The 21475-nt window shown below is 35.1% G+C and overlaps 1 protein-coding gene across 5 annotated transcripts in view; it reads right to left on the bottom strand.

Moving 5' to 3' along the window:
* KANSL1L (KAT8 regulatory NSL complex subunit 1 like) overlaps positions 1-21475 on the bottom strand; it is a 112915-nt gene that overhangs the window by 26748 nt on the left and 64692 nt on the right. For all 5 annotated transcript variants that reach the window (XM_032479966.1, XM_032479965.1, XM_032479963.1 and 2 more), the window contains one exon: positions 19356-19560. In XM_032479966.1, the coding sequence (XP_032335857.1) occupies positions 19356-19560 (205 nt within the window). The remainder of the gene's footprint in view (positions 1-19355; positions 19561-21475) is intronic.

Below are 21475 nucleotides of genomic sequence, written 5' to 3'. Positions count from 1 at the left end.
AAGATGACCTACAGATGGCCAACAGGCACATGAAAAAGTGCTCAACATCACTAATCAACAAAAAAAATGCAAAACAAAACCACAATGAGATATCACCTCACACCTATCAAAATGGCTATCATCAAAAATCTATATATAACAAGGGTTGGTAAGGACATGGAAAAAGGGGGACCTTGGTATACTGTTGGTGGGAATGTAAATTGGCGCAGCCACTATGGAAAACAGTATGGAGGTTCCTCAAAAAACTAAAAATAGAACTACCATATGATCCAGCAATTCCACTGCTGGATATATATCCAAAGAAAATGAGAATACTAATTTGAAAAGATAAATGCACCCCAATGTTCATAGTAGCACTATTTACAGTAACAAAGATATGGAAGCAACCTAAGTGCCTATCAATAGCTGAATGGATAAAGACGATGTTACATATATACACAATGGGATAAAAAAAGAATGAAATGCTACCATTTGCAATAACATGGTTGAACCTAGAGAGTATTATGCTTAGTGATATCAGTCAGACAGAGAAAGACAAATACTCTATGTTATCACTTACATGTGGTATCTGAAAAATAAAACAAATGTATATAGCGAAGCAGAAACAGACTCACAGATATAGAGAACAAACTAGTGGGTAGAGGGAAGGAAGTGGGGACAAGATAGGCGAAGGAGATTAAGAGATGTAAACTACTATGTATTAAGTAAATAAGCTACAAGGGTATTTTGTACAGCACAGGGAAATATAGCCATTGTTTTGTAGTAATTTTAAATGAGTATAAGCCATACAAATATTGAATCATTATATTGTATACCTGAAACTAATACAATATTGAAAATTAACTATACTTCAATTTTAAAAAGTACAGCTATGGGGCTTATATTAAACAACTATTTTCAGAACTTGGACAACAGGCAGCATATGACTTATCCCTGAGAGAAGAAAAACAAATGAGATGATCCTATAAATCTGTCAGATTTTTGCACAAGGAGGGGGATCCAAGTAGAGTATGACAGTGTAACTGACTTGAAGAGACAGATGCTAAGTTTTGGGGAGAAAAAGCTGGCTATAACTTGTAGAAGTGCTGCCATAGAAGAGGAAGCTATGCAGAGAAAGGGCTGCAGAAATCCACACTGGGTGCATTCCAACCTTTTGTCAAATAATAATCTACATGTGCAGAGAGCGAAACAAAAGAGGCCAATCTAAGAACAAGTAATTTCCAGGGAAAGAAAAAAGGCAGGGGAAAAAAAAAGAACAAACAATACATGGGAGAAAAAAAAATAACAAACTGGTCGACTTAAACCAATGTCGTGGATATAAGGTGCTATCTCATTGTTTTAATCTGTGTTTTTTCAAATTACTAATGAAGTGTCCACTTTTTATATTTGTTGGATTGGTAGAACCTCTCTTTTATTAAGTGACATGTTCAAGTCTTTTACTCATTTTTAATTTGTTGACACTTTTTCCTTCGGTAGTTTCATATTCTGACTGTGAGTTCTATGATAGTTACATGTACAGAAAATATCTTCTCTCATGGTTGTTTGTGCTTCACTGTCTTTTCAACAGAAATTCTTCATTTTTATGTAGTTACTTTCACAACTTTAAGGCTTACTAGGATATTTTCCTACTTTGAGATCATGTATTCTATAGTAGGTTCTAAAATGTCTTTTTAATATTTCCTTTTATTTTTAATTCTATAATTTACCACTGAATGACTTATACATAGTAAGGAATAAGAGATCCAATTGCATTTTCCCCATATGAATAAGCAATTTCTCCGGCACCATTAACTTAAAAAACTATCCTTTCCTGACCGCTCTCCAGTACCACCTATCTTAAGTCAAGTGTACACATACACTCAGTCTGTCTCTGAGCTCTCTGCTGTTTCGTTGTTTATCTGTCTAGCCCTGTACACATGCACCAATACCATACTGTCTTAATTCCTATAGCTTTAAAATACTATTTGTTTTCTGGTAGAGTAAGTCCTCCCACTGTGTTCTTTGAGAGTGTCATATTTATTCTTGACCTGTTGTATTGCTGTACAAATTTTAAAATAAAACTGTCAAGTTCCAAAATAAACAAACAAAATCCCATACTAAAATACATAAAACAGATGAGATTTTTGATAGCCATTGTCTTAAAACTATGAGTCAATTTTTCTGTAATGGATTTGTACATCTTTGGCTAGATAGATTACAAAGCACTTGATAATTTTCAGTATCATTATAAAATAGTACCTTTAATTTTACTCTTTGCTGGAAAATAATTTTATAAACTGATTATGAATTCAAATAGTTTGTTTATTCTTTTGGATTCTCTACAAAAACAGTCTACAAATGAACATTTTGAGTCTTCCATTCTAAATTTTGTATCTTTTACTGTTTGTTCAGCTGTGCTGGAAGATCTTTTCAGTAAAAGACAGAACACAAAAGGCAATGGTGGACATCCTGTGTCCTTCCCAATCTCAGAATGAAAGGCTCCAGGTTTCATGATTAAGTATGATGTTTAGTGTACATTTCTGTAGATACCCTTTTAAACATCAGATTAAGGAAGTTACCTTCTATTCCCTAGTTTTTACCATGAAGAGACAAGTAACATTATAAAATCTTATTTTCCGTTCTATTTAGATAATCAAATAATTTCTTTTACCTAACTATTACACTATTTTCTAATGTTAAATCAATCATGAATTCCAAGTATGAAGCCAATTTTGTCAAGATGTCATTTTCTTTACATACATTGTTGGGTTTAGCTGTTAGCATTTTGTTTAGAATTTCTGCATCTCTGTCCAGAACAGAGATAAGCCTAACATTTTTCTTTTTTTAAAAACCACCCTTGTTATTTGTTCATATAGATATTATGGTAGACTCAATTTCTTTTCTTTGAGTTTATATAAGGTTGGAATTATATTTTCCTTGATTATTCAGTAGCATTTGATGTTCAGTGAAGTCACCTGAATCTCAAGTTTTCTTGTGAAAAGAATTTTAATGATGGATTCAATTTCCTTAATAGTTATAAACTATTCAGGTTTTCTATTTCTTTTTTATACAACTTTGATATGCTACATACTTTTAAGGACTTTGTCTATTTTATATAAATTTTCAAATTTAAGGACATAAAATTGTCCTTTTTTTCCTCTAGTATTATTTTTAGAAAGATGTATATTTTTAGCAGAACACACTGCCATTCTGTGTATAATTTAGGGTTCTATTTTTAAGGAAGAAAGGGAAAGTTGATATTGCATGGGCAAGGAGCTGGGAGGTATAAACAGAATCCAATAAGAACCGTACTGACTGAGCAAAAGAGCTGGAAAATGACTAGCTCTAAGGTCTATCAGCCAGAGCACTGATGTAGCTTGCAGAGTACAATAGTGTCATAGCACTAGAATCATGGCAGAATACCTAACAGTCAGGCTTTCTCTAAAATTAAAATCTTTTAATCTATTAAAAGATTTCTGTATCTTTTTATTCTGAAGGTATTCTGTTGTTAAAGGTCAAAACTCTAAGTTGTATGGTCCCTGAAACTCAAGGTATCTGTTATTTATTAGATAATCTAAATATTTTGACCTTCATAAGAACCCAAGTATGGTCATGAAAAAGAACAATTATTTTTAACTTCAAAGAAACCTGCAGGACTGATTACAGATCCACATTCTGCATATGCATAGCCTTTCTAGAGGAAAGGCAAAAAAGAAGAGAGTAACTAATAAAGCAGACTAGGAACAATAAGAATGTGTGTTGTAGGCCAAAAACCCTTCCACTTCCAATGAAATAATGAATAAGATGTTTCATTTCTTAGAAACATCTTAAATGAGTCAAAAACAATCAGCTAACTTAAACTTTGAGGTTCTTTTGTCAAAAATTTCATAAAAGTGAACACAGCTACCACAAGATTAAACATTTTAACAAAGATGTTTTTGGATAAATATTATTAGGCAGCACACAAACTAGCACTGGCTCAGCTTCCATATGATTTTTAAGGAACTAAAGGTACATTATCCCCATGTACTGAGCACCTTCTGAACTGCACATGCAGGTGGCCTGTAAACAACAAAGCACTGCATTCATTTATATATTCTAAGTGATATGGCAAGTGAATTAGTCATTTTAAGATGTTAATGTTGATACGATGACAACTTGGTACAGGAATGGCAAATAATACAGCATGTCTGCCACCAGTCTGTTTGCCTAATTTGCAACAAAGATTGATAATTAATTGTGGAATCCCCTTTCCCAAGCCCAGATGCCAAAATCTTTCTCAAACAGAGCTTCAGAGAGCCAACAGCCACTCAAGTCAACTGCAGTAGGCAAGAGAAATGGAGAATATTCGGCGTTCTTTCCTTAGTGGCTTGAAATAAGTTAATACACAACGTAAAAGAGAATGGACTATAAAGAAAAAATACATAATCAAGCACTATACACGTTTAAAGCAAATGACGTCAGGTTTGTTTCTTTGTGTTCTGAAAGGTACATTTTACTCATCCGCTTCACAATGGAGTTTAGAGCATTATGAACCAGATGACATTAAATTGAGAGCCAGATTGGGCTCATGTTCTGCTGCTACTTAATCCCTGATATAAGTGTTACTATTAAGACTTACTTGGACCCTTCTACACTGCTGGTGGGAATGCAGTTTGGTGCAGCCACTGTGGAAAACAGTATGGAGATTCCTCAAAAGACTAGGAATAGACTTACCATATGACCCAGGAATCCTGCTCCTGGGCCTATATCCAGAAGGAACCCTATTTCAAAATGACACCTGCACCCCAATGTTCATAGCAGCACTATTTACAATAGCCAAGACATGGAAACAGCCTAAATGCCCATCAACAGATGACTGGATAAAGAAGATGTGGTATATTTATACAATGGAATACTATTCAGCCATAAAAATCGACAACATAACGCCATTTGCAGCAACATGGATGCTCCTGGAGAATGTCATTCTAAGTGAAGTAAGCCAGAAAGAGAAAGAAAAATACCACATGAGATCACTCATATGTGGAATCTAAAAAACAAAACAAAACAAAACATAAATACAAAACAGAAACAGACTCATAGACATAGAATACAAACTTGTGGTTGCCAAGGGGGCGGGGGATGGGAAGGGACAGACTGGGATTTCAAAACGTAGAATAGATAAACAAGATTATACTGTATAGCACAGGGAAATATATACAAGATCTTATGGTAGCTCACAGAGAAAAAAATGTGACAATGAATGTATGTACATTCATGTATAACTGAAAAATTGTGCTCTACACTGGAATTTGACACAACATTGTAAAATGACTATAACTCAAAAAAAAGTTTAAAAAAAATGACTTACTTGGGCATTTTACAGAGTGAACTCAGCAAATACCATGATTTGCTGTAGTTCTTCTTCCTCTTTCTTTGATCACATCAAATCAGTTACGAATACTAGTCATTTCTTCCTTGAAATGTTTTTTTTAATACCTGTCCATTTCATTCCCCTCTAAAGCCTTACATCTGGACTACTGTAACAGCCTCTTTTATTAAAATAAGTAATTATTAGTTTTATTAGTGAGTCTTCACAGTCTCAAAAAGTAGATTTTATTTTTTATTTTTTGAAGTATAGTTGATTTACAATGTTTTGTTAGTTTCTGCTCTACAGCGTGGTGACTCAGGTATACCTATATTCTTTTTCATTACAGGTTATTACAAGCTACTGAACATAGCTCCCTGTGCTGTACGGTAGGACCTAGTTTGTCTACTTTGTACCTGGTAGTTCGTATGGACTACTGCAATAGCCCTTAACTGATCTCTGTTTCTCTAATCTCTTCCTGGTGCAAACAGTACTTTTCAGGTACCAAGTCACTCTTTCCAAACTAATACTTGGATCATTTTGCTTTCCCACACCACAACTGTCACTGATTTCCCCAGTGTTGTCATATAATTGAATCATCATCATTGTTCACATTTGATGAGGATTTACATGCCAAGCACTGGGCTAAATATCTTTCAAATGTATTATCTTATTTTAACATCAACACAACTCTATAGGGCAACCATTATTTTTCTTTCCTTCATTGCTTGATTCAGCTGTCTTAATTTGGGGTTACCCACTCCCCTAAAACAGATCCCAAGTGGAAAACTGCTTAATGGTCACAAATTCCTCCCATCCCTGTATGTAAGTATATCCCTTTGTTGCAACTCCTATGTACAGATGGAGTCTATTTCTCCACCCTCTGGAATCTGGCCTGGCCATGCGACTTGCTCTGACCTGTAGAATGCAGCAGAAATGATGATATTGAGATCCAGGGCCTATGCCTCAAGAGGCTTGTAGTTTCCCCTTGCAATCCTGGAGCACTGTCCTGAAGTGCCATGTAAGGAAGCCATTCTAGTTACTGCAGAATGAGAGGCCACAAGGAGAACTAAGTCTCCTTAGTCAACAGCCAGCACTACCTGCTGAATGAGTAAGTGAGGCTAACTTTTTCCAGCTCAATTAACTCTTTAGCTGAATGTAGCCACATAAAGGTAGCCCTATTTTTATGCACGAGGAAAAGAAGGCAGTGAGTGATCTGCACAATGCTACACACTATTGTTAAGAAGTAGAACTAAGATTTCAACCCAGTATGTCTTCTAGAACCTATGCATGAAACCACTAAAACGTGCTGACTCCCCAGATTTACCTGTAATTACAGAAGGTATATTTTCTCAAAGAAATGTTACACATGCTATAAATTTGTCTCTACAAGTCAACCCATAAAAGTCCCTGTAGTACAGAATTGCTACAGTAATGTGAGAAAATCCTCCACCAAGATACTTCTACTTTCCAGAGCAGATGCTCCAACAGGGGGAACTGAAGTTGGTGCAGCATGGAAGAGGAAGAGTCGGCTTCCCAACAGAGCAAGCATATATATAGGCTCTAAGTCACCTCCTCCTCCTCTTTCAATCAGATGCCTCCTACACCAGGGAGCTAACCTATTTTCTGTTTCAGAGCCACTGTTTGTTACCTCAATTCAGATTTTTCTTCTCCTTTCCCTCAGTGTAGAAGGGAATATTCATCTCTTGTTTGCAATTAAATCTACATGTGCTTCTGCCTTGTTTCCCCAACAGGAATTTAAATCTCTGTAAAACCATGTCTTTATTTTTCTCTAAAATTCTTAAACTATTTGCTCACAAAAGTAGCCTGCATGCACATAAAGTTACAAAGCTAATCATTTCACATTTTAAAAAGTAAATGAAAACCTTAAAATGGAATATTTATTGTATATACCTTAACTTACATAATTAGATTATTTTGTTAAAACAATCAGTCTTATGATTTAATAATCTATGAAATAACAATGAGATTGACTATTGAATACCAAGAAACACTACTTTCACAAATTTGTCTTGAGAGACAAAAAGAACACAGAAGAACAGAATTTAAATCAGGAATTGTTCTACTTTATTTTGTAAGGGTTATAATATTTATTCTTAATTGTAAGTTTTACTTCAATTTATAAATATGTGAGATCTACTACAACTGTTATCATAAATATATATGAAATGGCTTTTGGATTACACGCTAAAATTTATGAATAAAAAAATTTTCCTGCTCAAAATAGTTTCACACCCCTCATTCCATAGTCCTAGCTTGACTATTTTATATTTAATTTACTACTTCTGTAGGACTTTGCAAAGTACAAATAGCATTCTTCAGAGTGACAGTATCACTGGTAAATAGTTTACCAGAGATTATCAGGGTCTCCTAGAGACAATACGGGTTAGTTATGTTTACATAAAAGCAAGGAGAGGAAAAGAAAAAAAATAAGTTAGGGAACCTAAAAGAATCCTATGGGAAAGCAGGAAGCTTGCATAAGAACACTAGGCACCATAGGGGATGGGAGACACCATGAGGGAAGGACAGTAAAGGACAAGCAAGGGTCCTTTCACTTAAGTAAAATTTGGCCTGAGTCAAGTCTTGATATTTATAGCATGGTGACTTACAACTTATATTCAGGGGCTGCTTTGAAATATTAATAGGGAAGAAATAATCACCACCATGGCCACCCCCCAATATGGAGGAAGGTAGTTGGGAGCATGACCAAATGAAACTTTCGGCTTTTTCCTACTGCCTTTCCCGACTCCTAGCCAAACTGTCTATACTTTTATCAATTTCATATAAAACATTTAATATTCTGGTCTTTGATCTGAATGACTGAATAAATTTCTTGGCTTATTCTTACTCACTTATCCTGTTTCTTTAGAAAACTATATCCAGAATTCTAACCTTGGGTGTCAGAAGCCTCTGTCCTCTTGTCCCAGTGGGGCAGAGACTCCCCCTGCCAGGAGGTGGTCAGGGTGGCCTCTGTTGTCTAAGCTGAAACACCAGCAGGGTAGGGCCTAAGGTTGCATAGTGACTCATACTCTTATCAAGCAAGAGCTGAAGAAGTATATTATGGCCAAATACCCACTTTTTTCTTTAATTCTTTTTTTTTTTAATTGAAGTATAGCTGATTTACAATGTATCAGTACAGGTGTACAGCAAAGTGATTCAGTTATACACACACACATTCAGATATATATATATATATATATACTCTTTCAGGTTCTATTTTATTATATGTTATTACAAGATACTGAATATAGTTCCCTGTGCTATACAGTAGGTTCTCATTGTTTATCTATTTTATATATAGTAGTATGTATATGTTAATTCCAAATTCCTAATTTAACCCTTCCCCATCTTTCCCCTTTGATAGCCATAGTTTGTTTTCTATGTCTGTGAATCTATTTCTGTTTTATAAATAAGTTCATTTGTATCATTTTTTTTTAGATCTGCAAATTCTGCAAATAAGTGATATCATGATATTTGTCTTTCTCTGACTTACTTAATATGATCTTAAATTCTTAATTGCAAATAAAATTGAACTTTAAAGAAAGCTATTAGCCACAACTTACATTTTAAGACTTAAGAGTATTATTCTGGAAAACATATTCATACTTTATCTATGCTTGCCAATGCATTTTCCTGATTCTAAAGATAACTCTATAATTCAGGTAGATTAAGCAATGTTATACCAAGTATAAAAAGACATAAGACTCTCCAGGAATAAACTAAAGTTATTTTAATAAAGAATAAGTAAGTAATGTATGTATGAATAATAATGAATATCAAAGGATATGATTCAGCTTGAAGATAAGGCAGCAAAAAAAATTAAAATAACTTTAGAAACTATGTGAAGTTTTAATAATTATTAATATTGGCTGAGATTTCATAGGGAGAAATAGTCTGAAACAACTCACACAGCATTCAAATCAGATGTTTTACTCAAGCTCATGAAAGAAGTAGTGTTAAGACTTAGCATTAACACTTAAAAGAAAACTGTAAGTTCATACTTATATTTATGTAAATAGTGCATCTTTTCATCCCACTTTGTGTTTCAGTTTCCCCACAGGAAATGTGGCATGAATATTAAATAAGAAATACATGTATTCATAAGTTGAAACAGTACCTGGCACATGATAATTGCCTAATAAATATTAGCTGCTATTATTTCACAGTCTTATTAAAGATTAGTATTGTTAAAAAGGGTAAAAATAAGTAAAGATGCATACGAATTTATGCTTTTTATTAATTTTGCCCAGCAAAGGGATCATAAGCTCTGCAAATAATTATTCTAAGTAATTATTCCAATCCTTTTACTTCTATTTGTTTCATCTCATTGCTCTGGCAGAACAAGTAGTGTAACAGCTGCCTGTAGAAATATGGCGGATAAAAAGGGTACGTAGTGAACTCATAGATCTGGCTAAGGAGGTTTCTAGGCAGAATGTCTAAGGTGCCAGTTGGTTCATTTAATTGCCTGTGATGAAGTATGGATGGAGTAATGAGCTTCAAAAAAGGGTAAATAAGTTTTCAAGTAGAATTTAGAGGAAATATAGAGCCAAGACTTGCTAGGTTCAAAAGTAAGACTGTTTCTCATTTCTGGCCACTCCAGACAGCAAGACAAAGTTTAAATCCTCTGTGACCTCAGTGTCAAGATCTTGAGGGAAAGACTGGAAGACCCTTTGTTAAAACTTTAGAAAGGTCTGAGACATGTTTGTAGGTACTCACGTCTAGGCAAAAGGGCTTCTAAGAATCTTAAAGGCATGCTTCAATAATCTTCTCTATTACACAAAAGTGCTATTAAGTATCTTAAGGAAAATTGTCCCAAAGCAGCCTCACACAAAGTCTAAAATCAGGAAGGGCCTATGTTGAAGAGTTATATAGATATGACTGTTGTCCAATGGAGTTTATTTCAATGTGATACATAGATATTCCACAAAGTTTTTAGACTTGAACCTAGACTAACACAGAAATAGCTCAAAATGACAAGGCCTCTAGGCCTTCAGTCTTTTATAGGTAGGAAGCATGCTGAGAAAACAAACACATATGCAAAAAGGGCCCTTTTTTAATGAAAAATAAAAGGTGACTCGGGAATGCAGCCAAGAGCCCACAGGGCAGAGCTAACAGCTACAAAGAACCACTTCCAGAGGAACAGGCCCACATTAACAAACCTGCAACATGTGTCTAATTGTGTATTTCTCTCTCTCTCTCTTTTTTTTTTTTTTTTTTTTTGTGGGAAGGAGTACTTAGGTTTATTTATTTATTTACTTTTTAGAGGAGGTACTGGGAATTGAACCCAGGACCTCGTGCATGCTAAGCATGTGCTCTACCACTTTGAGCTATACCCTCCCCTCCTAACTGTGTATTTCAGAACTGCTAAACTTCTCCCATTTCTCCCTGTCTGAGCAGTGTTTATTCTCAGTATTCCTGCCTGACTATTATATGTTGGGTATGCATAGAGAAAATAATTTATAACATTAGTTCACAAATCTTTCAATTCAGAGAAACCATACTTGAGGAGCTACACCCAAAGAACCACACCTGAGAAGCCATACATAAAAAGTCTCAATTCAGGAACCTGGACATGGTTTAAAATAATGAAATTCAAGATGTTAAGCCTGAGCCTAATGAGGTAATGTGATGAGACTTTAGAGGCCTTCAGGGGAAAGGGTTAGGTAGTTTTTACATATGAAAGAGATGTCAATAACTGGGATCAGAAGATGGACTGTGGTAGGTAGTCCCCAGTAATGGCTCCCAATGAATCATGTCTCCCAGTATTCTTGCCCTTGAATAGTCCCTCCCACATTAAATCCTACACTGATTCACTTTAATCAATAAACTCAACCGAAAAGCACTGCATGAATTCTAGATCTAAGTCTGAAGAAGAACTGGCAGCTTTCATATTTGCATTTTTGACAGTGTGGGCCACCATGTAAAACAACCCTGCTAAAGAAATCATGCCCCACACAGAAAGGCTGAGGACACTACATGGAGAGAGAAAGAAACCCAAAATTCCAGCCCACCCAAGACCCCAGATGACTCCAGCCCCAGTCACCATCTTACTCCAACTGTATGAGAGAACTTAGACAAGCCTGGAAGAACTACTGAGGGTAATTCATGGACTCATGAATGATAATTATAAACTATTTTTAAACCAATAAATTTTGGGATGGTTTATTATGTAAAAATACATGACCAAAATAAGAAAGATAGGCTAACTGAATGTGTAGCATATACTCATGCCCACTTCTATGATGAAAAAGATATACAGCATGAACCTTTGCATATTACATACATGTGGTCATCACCATTACCATGGTCAAGATATGAAGTAGTTCCAACAACCCAGAAACCTTGGTTGTACCCCTTCCTGGTCAACTCCTACGCCTTACACTGAAGTAATCACAATTCTAATTTCTGTCACCACCAAGTTTTGTCAATAGTTATCACAGAGTATGTATTCTCTTCTTTCACTCAACATAATGTCTGCGAGATAGATCTATCTAAGTTATTGGATCAGTAGCTATCTCTTTTATTGCTGTATTAGATACTACAATGCTCCTGCTGATGGACATTTAGACTGACTTCTGATTGGAACTTTAATAAGTAAAGCTGTTATAATAATTCTTATATAAGACTTTTTATGTACAGATGTATTCATTTCTCCTGGGAAAGTTCCTAAGAGTGGAACTGCTGAATTATAAGAATGGATGTGTGCAGTGGTATTTCACTGTAGTTTTAGTTGCATTTCCTTGATGAGTAATAACTTTAAACACGTTTTCATATACTAACCGACCATTTGGATATTCTCTTTTACGAAAGATCTGTTCAAATATTATGTTTTTTTTCATTTAAAAGAAATTCTTACTGTGGTAAAATACACATAAAATTTACTATTTTAACCATTTTAAAGTGTACAACTCTGTGTTATGCCTAGTTTTAATTGGATGGTTTGTTATTGTCTCTTTTTTTTTTTTAAGAAATATATATACAGTCAGGATATGAAATCTTTGTTGGAGAAATATATATACACACGTATGTAGCAAATGTCTTCACTCAGTTTATACTTTATTGACTTTCTTAGTGCTGTCTTTAATGGAAATAGGTTTATAATTTTCTTTTATGATTAGTGTAGTTTGTATTCTGTTTAAGAAGCTACCTCAAAAGACATGAAGATATTCTCCTATATCTTCTAGCTGTTTTCTTCTAGCTTTATTATTCTCCTTCCACATTTATGTCTATAATTCACCTTCCTCTTTCTTGAGGGTTAGTACTTGTTTGTAGGTGAACAGCTCTACCAGCCCACTTCCTGCCTGTAAAATTTTTAGGGTCCAACAACGTTCTTTCATTTTGTCCAGTTTCTGTCCCTTTCAGTCTAGGCTGATAGTGTTCTGTTGATACAACATTCTCAAAAACATAGTGGGTCTCCCCGGTATGTCAAGAGGATCTGTATCATTAGACAACGAAGTTCTGCTGAGATCTTTTCCTGGTTTCAGCTAAGATCCCTGAGTCACTTGCCTAATCTCTTTGTAAAACATTTGTCCAGCCACACTCTTGGATTCTTCCCAGAGCATGCTACATAATGTTTTGGAGTAGGATGATAATTTCCCAAATTATCAAGTTCTGGTCGCTTTTTGCTTAACAATTCCTTCCTCAGTTTATCTTTTTCCTCCCATATTTTACTATAAACTAAGGAAAAACCAGACTGAAAATTCCACACTTGATAATTTCCTCAGCTAAATATCTAAGAGTTCAATGCTTACAAGTCCTATTCTCCACTCAGCAGTAGAATATGATTCAGCCAACTTTTTCTACCACTTTAAAACAAGGATCACCTTTCTTCCAGTTTCTAATAACATTTCTTTCTGAAATCTTACCAGGAGCATCTTTAACATTCATATTGCTTTCTAGTAACATTCTGTTCATGACAATATATGTATTCTCTAAAATGACAGCATCTTTGTCTTCGATCCTCCTCACTTTCTTCTGGGCTTTCACCAGAATCTAGGCTCTTTTTTTTTTTTTAATCACATACTTCAAAATTCTTCCAACTGGTAGCCTATTTCCCAATTCCAAAGTCGCTTCCACAGTTTTAGGTAACTGTTAAAATAGTACCCTACTTCCTGGTCCCAAACTCTATTAGTTTCTTAAGGCTGCCATAACAAACTGCCATAAATTGGTCGGCTTAAAAATCACAGAAATTAATTTTCTCACAGTTCTAGAGGCCCAAAATCCAAAACTGACGTGTTAGCAGGGCCAAACTCCATTTGAAGGCTCCAGGAGAGACTTACTCCTTACATCTTTCAGTTTCTGGTGGCTTCCGGTGTTCCCTGACTCATAGTACCATAACTCATCTTTGCCTCTGTCCTGTGAGGGAGACTGTGAGGAATAATCTGTCCCCCCCCCCTTCCCTTAGCTCCTGGGTTTTGCTGCCAATCTTCAGTGCTCCTTGGCCTACAGAAGAGTAACTCTGATCTGAGTCTTCATCTTCACATGGCATTCACTCTGTATGTATGCAACTGTGCTCAAACTCCCCTTTTTATAAGGACACCAGCCATACTGGATTAGGGCTTACCCTAATCACCTCATCTTCACTAATTACATCAACAACAAACTTGTACCCAAATAAGCTCACGTTCTGGGGAACTAGTAGCTAGAATTTCAACATAGGAGTCCCTGGGAACACAATTCAACTCATAACAGTCACATTCATAGGTACCAGGAGTTACAACATTGACATAACTTTTTCTGCAGGGTCAAGGGGGGGACAAACAACTTTGCCCAGTATAGTTGTTTGTTTTTTTTTTTTCTTTCAACACTTTAAATATTTCATTCTACTCTTTTTGCTTGCGTGGTTTCTGATGAGAAGTTAGCTGTAATTCTTACCCTTGTTCTTCTATAGCTGAGGTGTTTTTCTAAGATACTTTCCATCTTTGGTCTTCTGCAGTTTGACTATATTATGCCTAAGTATTTATTTATTGGTATTTATACTGCTTGATGCCCTTCTGCTTGAGTTTCCTGAATTTATGCTTTGGTGCTTGTCTAATGAGTCAATACTTTGGAAAATTCTCATGTATTATTGCCTCAAATATTTTTTTCTGCTCTGTTTTCTTTCTCCTCTTGATATTCCAATCACACATCTGATACACCATCTGAAATTGCCTCTGAAATTGTCCCCAGGTTCTTGGATGTGCTGTTCTGTTTTATTCATTCCTTTTTCTCTTGCATTTCAGTTTGTAAAATTTCTATTGACCTACCTACACTTGCTGGTTCTTTCCTCAGCCATGTCCAGTCTACTTATGAGCCCACGAAAAGCATGATTCATTTAGGTTACAGTGTTTCTGATTTCTAGCATTCACTTTTAGCTCTTCTTAAGAATTTCCGTCTCTCTGCTTACATTACCCATCTGTTCTTGCATGTTTTCTACTTTATCCATAAAAGACATTAACATATTAGTTATTTAAGAGAATTCCAACATCTTTGCCGTATTTGAGCCTGGTTCTGATGATTTCTTTGTCTCTGCAGACTTTGTTTTTCCTAACATGCCCTGTAATTTTCTGTTGAAAGCTGAACAGATGTCTTAGAACCTGAGGTAAACAGGCCTCTATTGTGAGGTGTTAAGTTAATCTAAGAGTTTGAGTGGGACTGTGTTTAATGTCAGCTATAGTTAATAAAGGTGCCAGAGTCCAAATTCCTTCAGTGTCCTTGTTTTTGTCTCCCCTGTTAAGTACTTCTCTTCAGACAGAGTCTACATCTTGCAGCTGTAACCCACTGTTACTGGACTGGAGTCCTGCTGGCGTGGTGGTAAAGTATGGGGGAGAGAAAGTGTATTTACTGTAGTAGCGTAACATACTATAACCTTATGATTAAATCTGTTTTTTGGTGGTCTGTGTCCCTGATCTGTGACTTTAACAAGTGAGACAGAAGGCTATAGGGCAGAACTGCTTCTCTCTCAGGTGGACAAGGCTCTGGTAAAGTTATTTTTTGCTTTTGTTTTCTGAAGAGTAAGCCTTACAACAGACAATGCTCTGGGCTTATTTCATAAAGGTTACCCTTTCCCTTCTATGCCAGAGCCACTAGGGACCCTTCTTGGCTCCTCACTGTGAGGTGAGGGGCGCCTGGAGGTAAAGTCCATGAAAATGTGAAGGGGTAGGGCTTCCTAAGTCTGTGGTCTCCAGGAGTTCTCCACTTTCAGTCTCAAGCAGTTCATCAGAATTACCATTTAAATGTCCCTACCAGTTAGTTTATAATTGCCACGGCTTCTGCTCCAGGGAAGCAGATCTTGGCTATGACTCTCTGGATCTGCCTATCTCTCTGTATTTCAGGGTGGCAGTTTGCCCTGAAACCTCAGTTCTCTCATGGGTTCATGAAAAGGCACTGAATTTCAGTTTGTTCACATTTTTATTGTTAGCACGGACAACTTGTAAGCTCTTTACATGATGGAGCTGAAACCGGAAGTTCTGCTAATGTCTTTAATAGTATGATGACTTTTCTTTTTTTTTTTTGGTAATCTGTACACATGTTTGCTGCAATGAGAATGATGGTCAGTGAGCTGTCTTCTGTATGCTACCTAGTAGTGGAAGACTCCCACCTCTCTCCATTGCCCTTGTACAAGCTTTTCCAAACCAGTACTCTATCAGGGACTTAAGCACTAGAGAAAATAATGGATGCTACAAAGCTTATACCATTCTAGAGGCACAGGAATTAATTTATTGCATAAAATGGATGCCTTAGCCATTTTACCACTTAATATTTCAATCTGTATTTCCTAAAATTAGGGTGTTTTCTTACATAACTGCAAAACATCACACTCAGGAAATTCAACATTGATACAGTATTTTTATATAATCTACCATCAAAAGTCCAGTTTTCTCAATTGTCCCAATAATATTTTCCCACCAAAAGAATTGTGATCTGGATCGTATATTCATTCAGTTGCCATATACCCTTTTAGTCTCTCTTTCAATCTGAAACAGTTCCTCAGCCTTTCTGGGCCTTTATGACATTGAGTTTTGTTTTGTTTTGTTTTTTAAGAATACAGCCCAGTTGTCATTTTTTAACAGCATGTCTCTGATTCGGGCTTTGTCTGATGTTTCCTCATGATTAAATTCAGGTTATGCAACGCTGGTCAGAATACTACATAGTGATATTGTATCCTTCCTACGTTAGTTTTGATCACTCAGGCAAGATCATTGTAGGTTCTCCACCACATAGTTATGACAATATAAATAACCTGCTCCTCATCAAACTTTTCTTCAGTCCTGACCCCAGAGTTTTCACCCACTGATTATTCCTACCTAAACAATCTTTACTATGACTATTGCAATGATTCTCTAATTTCACTGCTCACTCGCATTTATTAATCAGTATCCTACTCTATGGAAAAGTCTTCAGCTTCCCCTTTTCATCTCTCTCTCTCTTTCTGTCTGTCTATCATCAGGATGGATTCATGGCTTCCTATTTTTTCATTCATTACTGTCCTTCGTTAGTTTGATTCTCAAAGAGCCCCAGATTTGGCCAGCGGCAGCCTCTTCAAACCAGCCCCTGGGGTTTTTTGACATGCCCCCATCATTAACACTTCCTTGCATTCTGGTAACAATAAAGTATTCCAGCCACATCTTCTACCCTCCCTCCCCCAACCCTAGAAATCAGCCATTTCTCCCAAGATCCCTGTTTGGTATTAGAAAACAAGAATGAGTGCCACATGTTCCCACTGCTATCACAGGAAGTTTGAGTCTAGATCTGTCATATTCAGTTTGGTAGCCATTATCCAAATGTGGCTATTCAAATCAAAATTAATAAAAATGAAGTAAATTAAAAATTCAGTTCCTCAGTTGCACTAGCTACACTTCATGTGCTCAATAGTTACATGTATTTAGTAGCTACCATATTGGACAGCACAGATAGTTACAGAACATATCATTCCAAGTTCTATTTGACATTACTGTTCTAGAACCTTTCATAAAGCAAATCAAGAAAACACACACAACCTCATATGTTCTCACTCTCCATTGCCTAGTATCCTCCTATATTCTACTACATTAATTTTTTCACATATTAAATAATAATTTATTGAGCATATACTATTGAACAGTTACTGTTCAAGGCCCTGTAGGTTCAGAAATACCCAATTCCTGTTCTCTAATTTCTTATAATGTAATGAGAAGACAGAAAAATGAAAGGATTCTTATTATAAAATAATGGATTATTATAATACAGGGTGCTACATCAATATATACCCCATAGTGGAGATTATCAAGGATGGCTTCCTAAGAGAAATGACATTTATTAAATTTAGAAAGAAAAAAATATTATCCTAGATATCTGGGGGTTATGTTTGGGACATTTGCTGTTCTCCATCATTTTTCTATCTTAGTTTCAATTACTAAAGTGCTTTCTTTATTTCCCCCATACCCTTTCAAAAGTCTGTTTATCTTTCAAAGCTCATCTTCTACAATGCATTTCTTAATATCTCTAACCAGACAAAGCCCCTTCCCCGCCCCTCAAATATACTATCTTTACTGATTTTAAGTACACAAAATATTTGGGTTATTTTTGTTGTTCTCAATGTACGAATGGGTAAAAATATGAGCTTTGGAATCAGACTTACTGCTTACCAGCTATATGACTTTGGGCAAGTTACTTAATCTAACCTCAATTTCTGCATCTAAAGGTGGGATTAATAATGCCTCATAGTTACACGTTTGAAGATTAAATAATGTACTGAAAATGCTTAGCACTATAACTAGAATATGATAAATTATATGATCCACTAGTAACAATAATATTAGACTTGTTTCTTCCCTTGTTTGCTAAAAGTCTTAAATTTTTTCACACTTTTCCAGGTCAATCTTTACATTTTCAAGGCATATATAGTATTTTAGGAACACTGAGCAAATCCCCTAAACTATTCAAGCATACTCCTTCCAGTCAGGCATATTCATTCATATGTAAAATATTTTTGATGGACAAGTTTATTTATAACTATGAAATTATAAAATCAACTTCAAAAATATTATTTACCTATTGCTTATTTAGTAAAAATCATTAAATAAAATACAATTTCACATATAAAAACTTTACATAAAATATTTTCCTATTAGGTTGATTAATTATGTAAAATTTCTTAAAATTCTAAACTAAAAGTTAATTTAACAAATTTCAAGTTGGAGGAGCATACTAATAATAGCTGAAATACTAAATGGCAAAAATCAATCTATTAATAAAAATTAATTTGTCAGAATTCACATTCCTATTTATAAAAGGATTCTATAAAACCAAATTTAAAACTGGTTTCTAAAGAAACAAAGCATTTTGACATTTATAGAAATATATTTTAAACAGTAATATAGTAATAATCAAAAACAATATTTAAACCAAGGACAATTTCTCTCCTCTGATGTATTATTTTAAAATACAATAGGGAAAAAAAGCATGTATACAAAGAGAGCTAGAGACAACTTATTCGGCCCTCCATCACAGTTTGTTTAGTTATGTACAGAAAGATGTACAGCTGACACGTTGCTAATAAGTGAAGAATATGCTTTCCAAGGTGAACACTTTTAATGAAGTATATTTTATTTGTAAAAAGTGTAAGCATGGACATCTAAAATTACATTGCTCATATTCTAGAAAAAGGAGTGCTTGCCAAGTTTAACAAATACCAGATCTAAAAGGGAGAGCAACATCATTTCCTCCAAAATAACTGAGAGCCCTACTGATATTCTTTACTGTTTTCTTTACTAAGCAAAAGACAAATACATAATATACTTACGTTTTCCTTATTACCCTTACCAGTAAAATTTTAAAGTCAACTTGATACCTAATTTTCTTTCAAATTAGTTTAAGCATAATAATGGATTTAAAAAATGGAAATGTTAAGCTTCAGAACACACTGCTATGCTTAAAAAATTATTAAATCCCACTTATTCTAAATAACTGTGTATAATCCATAACCTCTTATTTGTGAACTATATTGGCAGTAAAATCTTTATTTATGTTTTCCCAAAGATGACCTTACCTGAGGAGTCCAATAAAAAGCAGGGCTCAGTCTGTAGAGTTTTCGTTTGTGGAAACTCTGAAGTGGCCTTGTTCGAGCTGCTGTATTCATGATAGTCAAGGATGGAGATTTCAATCTTGTCCTGTCTTTTCTCCTTTTCTTACTGTGCTTCTGGTTAAGTAACCAGCTACTGGAGGAGGAGAACTCATCTAAATTCTCTGAAGCACTGAAATGCCATGAAATAATTGGGGAGTAGAGGGGATAAGATAAAACAAAACAAACAAACAAACAAAAAGACAAAGAAAACTAAATGTAAATTGCCTTGATCTATTATCAGAAGAGTATTAATTTTAGCAAATGTTGTGGCAACAATTGGTGAAAGAAACAGTATTAGTGGGAAATTCCATTTCAAGTTATGAAAATAATTTCTACTTCTATTTTCTCCTGCAAACCAAATATCCCATAGGTTAGAAATGCTCATATGAATTCACTAGTACAGTGTAAATGTTCGCTGTAAATTAATAATTCACAAATTCAACACTGTTGAAACTACATCAAATTCTTTTTGCGTAAGGGTGACATTACACAGGACTGAAGGTTTTAAAAGGGCTGAAGTCTTATGACTGCATCATTAGTTGCTCTTTTATAAGTATTACATATCATTTCAGTAAATTTTGACACAAAGATGCCATCCTATTATATTTTAAGAATGTTTTTCAAACTTCTGACAACATGGAAGCCACAATTATAAAATAATAAAACAGGTCACACAAACTACACATGAAAATAAGCATAAGTTTATAATTATTCTTCATATTAATTTTTAAGCATATTTAAGTATTTTAAAACTTCAGAGCATCAGGAAGAAGTTAATGCTTACTGCCACCTAAATTTAATCTTCATTTATGCCAGTATATTATATACAAAATAATTCAGGTTTTTGGGCACTATAACATACCAATTTCAACTTTATTAATATAGACAAAAGCTAGTCAGCTTAGCATTCTAAGATCAACAAGTGAATCTGCTGTACGTGTTATTACTATTCAACATATAAATACCAAATGTGCCATTTGGTTCAATTAGAATTAGTGTTTAATGGTAAACATATGGTTTTTCCATAGGAGTATTATTTGTTTTGAATATTTATGGCTGCTATAAAATGTTCTATCATTTTGTAGATAAAGCAAGTAATTCAAGAATGCTTTAGATAGTAATAAGAAACCAGAAATAAAAGTACCTGAATGGCTTATGTTGGTGAGACCAAGAGAATAATAAAATATGGAATTTGGTGACTACAAATACCTAATTGAGTATGTAATATTGGCCAGATCAGTATAGGGAAAGGAACTGATGACAACTATTCCACTTTTAAAATACAAACTTTAGTCTCCAGAGAGCTCTAGCCCCGATGTTTTAATTCTCAGTTAATAAACGTTCTAAAGATAGTCTATCTGAGAAATGTTTAAGATATACTGATACTTTCAAATTAACAGGTCCAATCTCATATCCTGATGTTACTTTCTGTGACATATCATATATATTACTATGAAAAACCTGAAGTGTATGAGTGCTAAATAACAGTCTACGCTTGAGAAACAAACGATGGACCTGGGCTGTCACGTCAAGGGTGAGCAGAAGGCACAGACAATAGCCAATATCAAATTAGGTAGTAAGCAGGTCAGGTGGCTGGCACAGAAGTGAACCAAGGTCAGGAGGAAGACAGGTTTCTGTAGGTAGTTAGTGTTAGAGCAGATCACATCAGGAGGGCTAGGATCCAGGAAGGTAGGAGTATATCTAGCACAAAAGGAGGCCCTTCTAGCAAGTTAGAAACAACTTTAGGCAGACCATACTGGCTCTTTAAAAGAGATGATGCTTGGGTAAGGTCTAGGGAAAACAAAGAGTTTTTATTCCAGTAGCCTGAAGCACAGTTAACTAGCTCTTCCCTCTATTCAGGACTCTAATTGTTAATGGCCCTTAGTTTCCCCTTCCCCACAGGAAGTTCAGCCATAAAGAAGGTGAGCCGCCATCTGCCCACTGAATAACAACACATAGCTTTTGAACCAATGAGAGGCTCACAGGAGGGCTTAAAGATAACTGAAAAGCTTGTCATTTGTCTCACTAAATCTAATATTTTCAAG

This window comes from Camelus ferus, chromosome 5 (assembly GCF_009834535.1).
Source record: "Camelus ferus isolate YT-003-E chromosome 5, BCGSAC_Cfer_1.0, whole genome shotgun sequence".
Taxonomy (NCBI): Eukaryota; Metazoa; Chordata; class Mammalia; order Artiodactyla; family Camelidae; genus Camelus; species Camelus ferus.
Note: the sequence above shows the minus strand (reverse complement) of the source record. Positions and strands in the feature narration are given on the sequence as shown.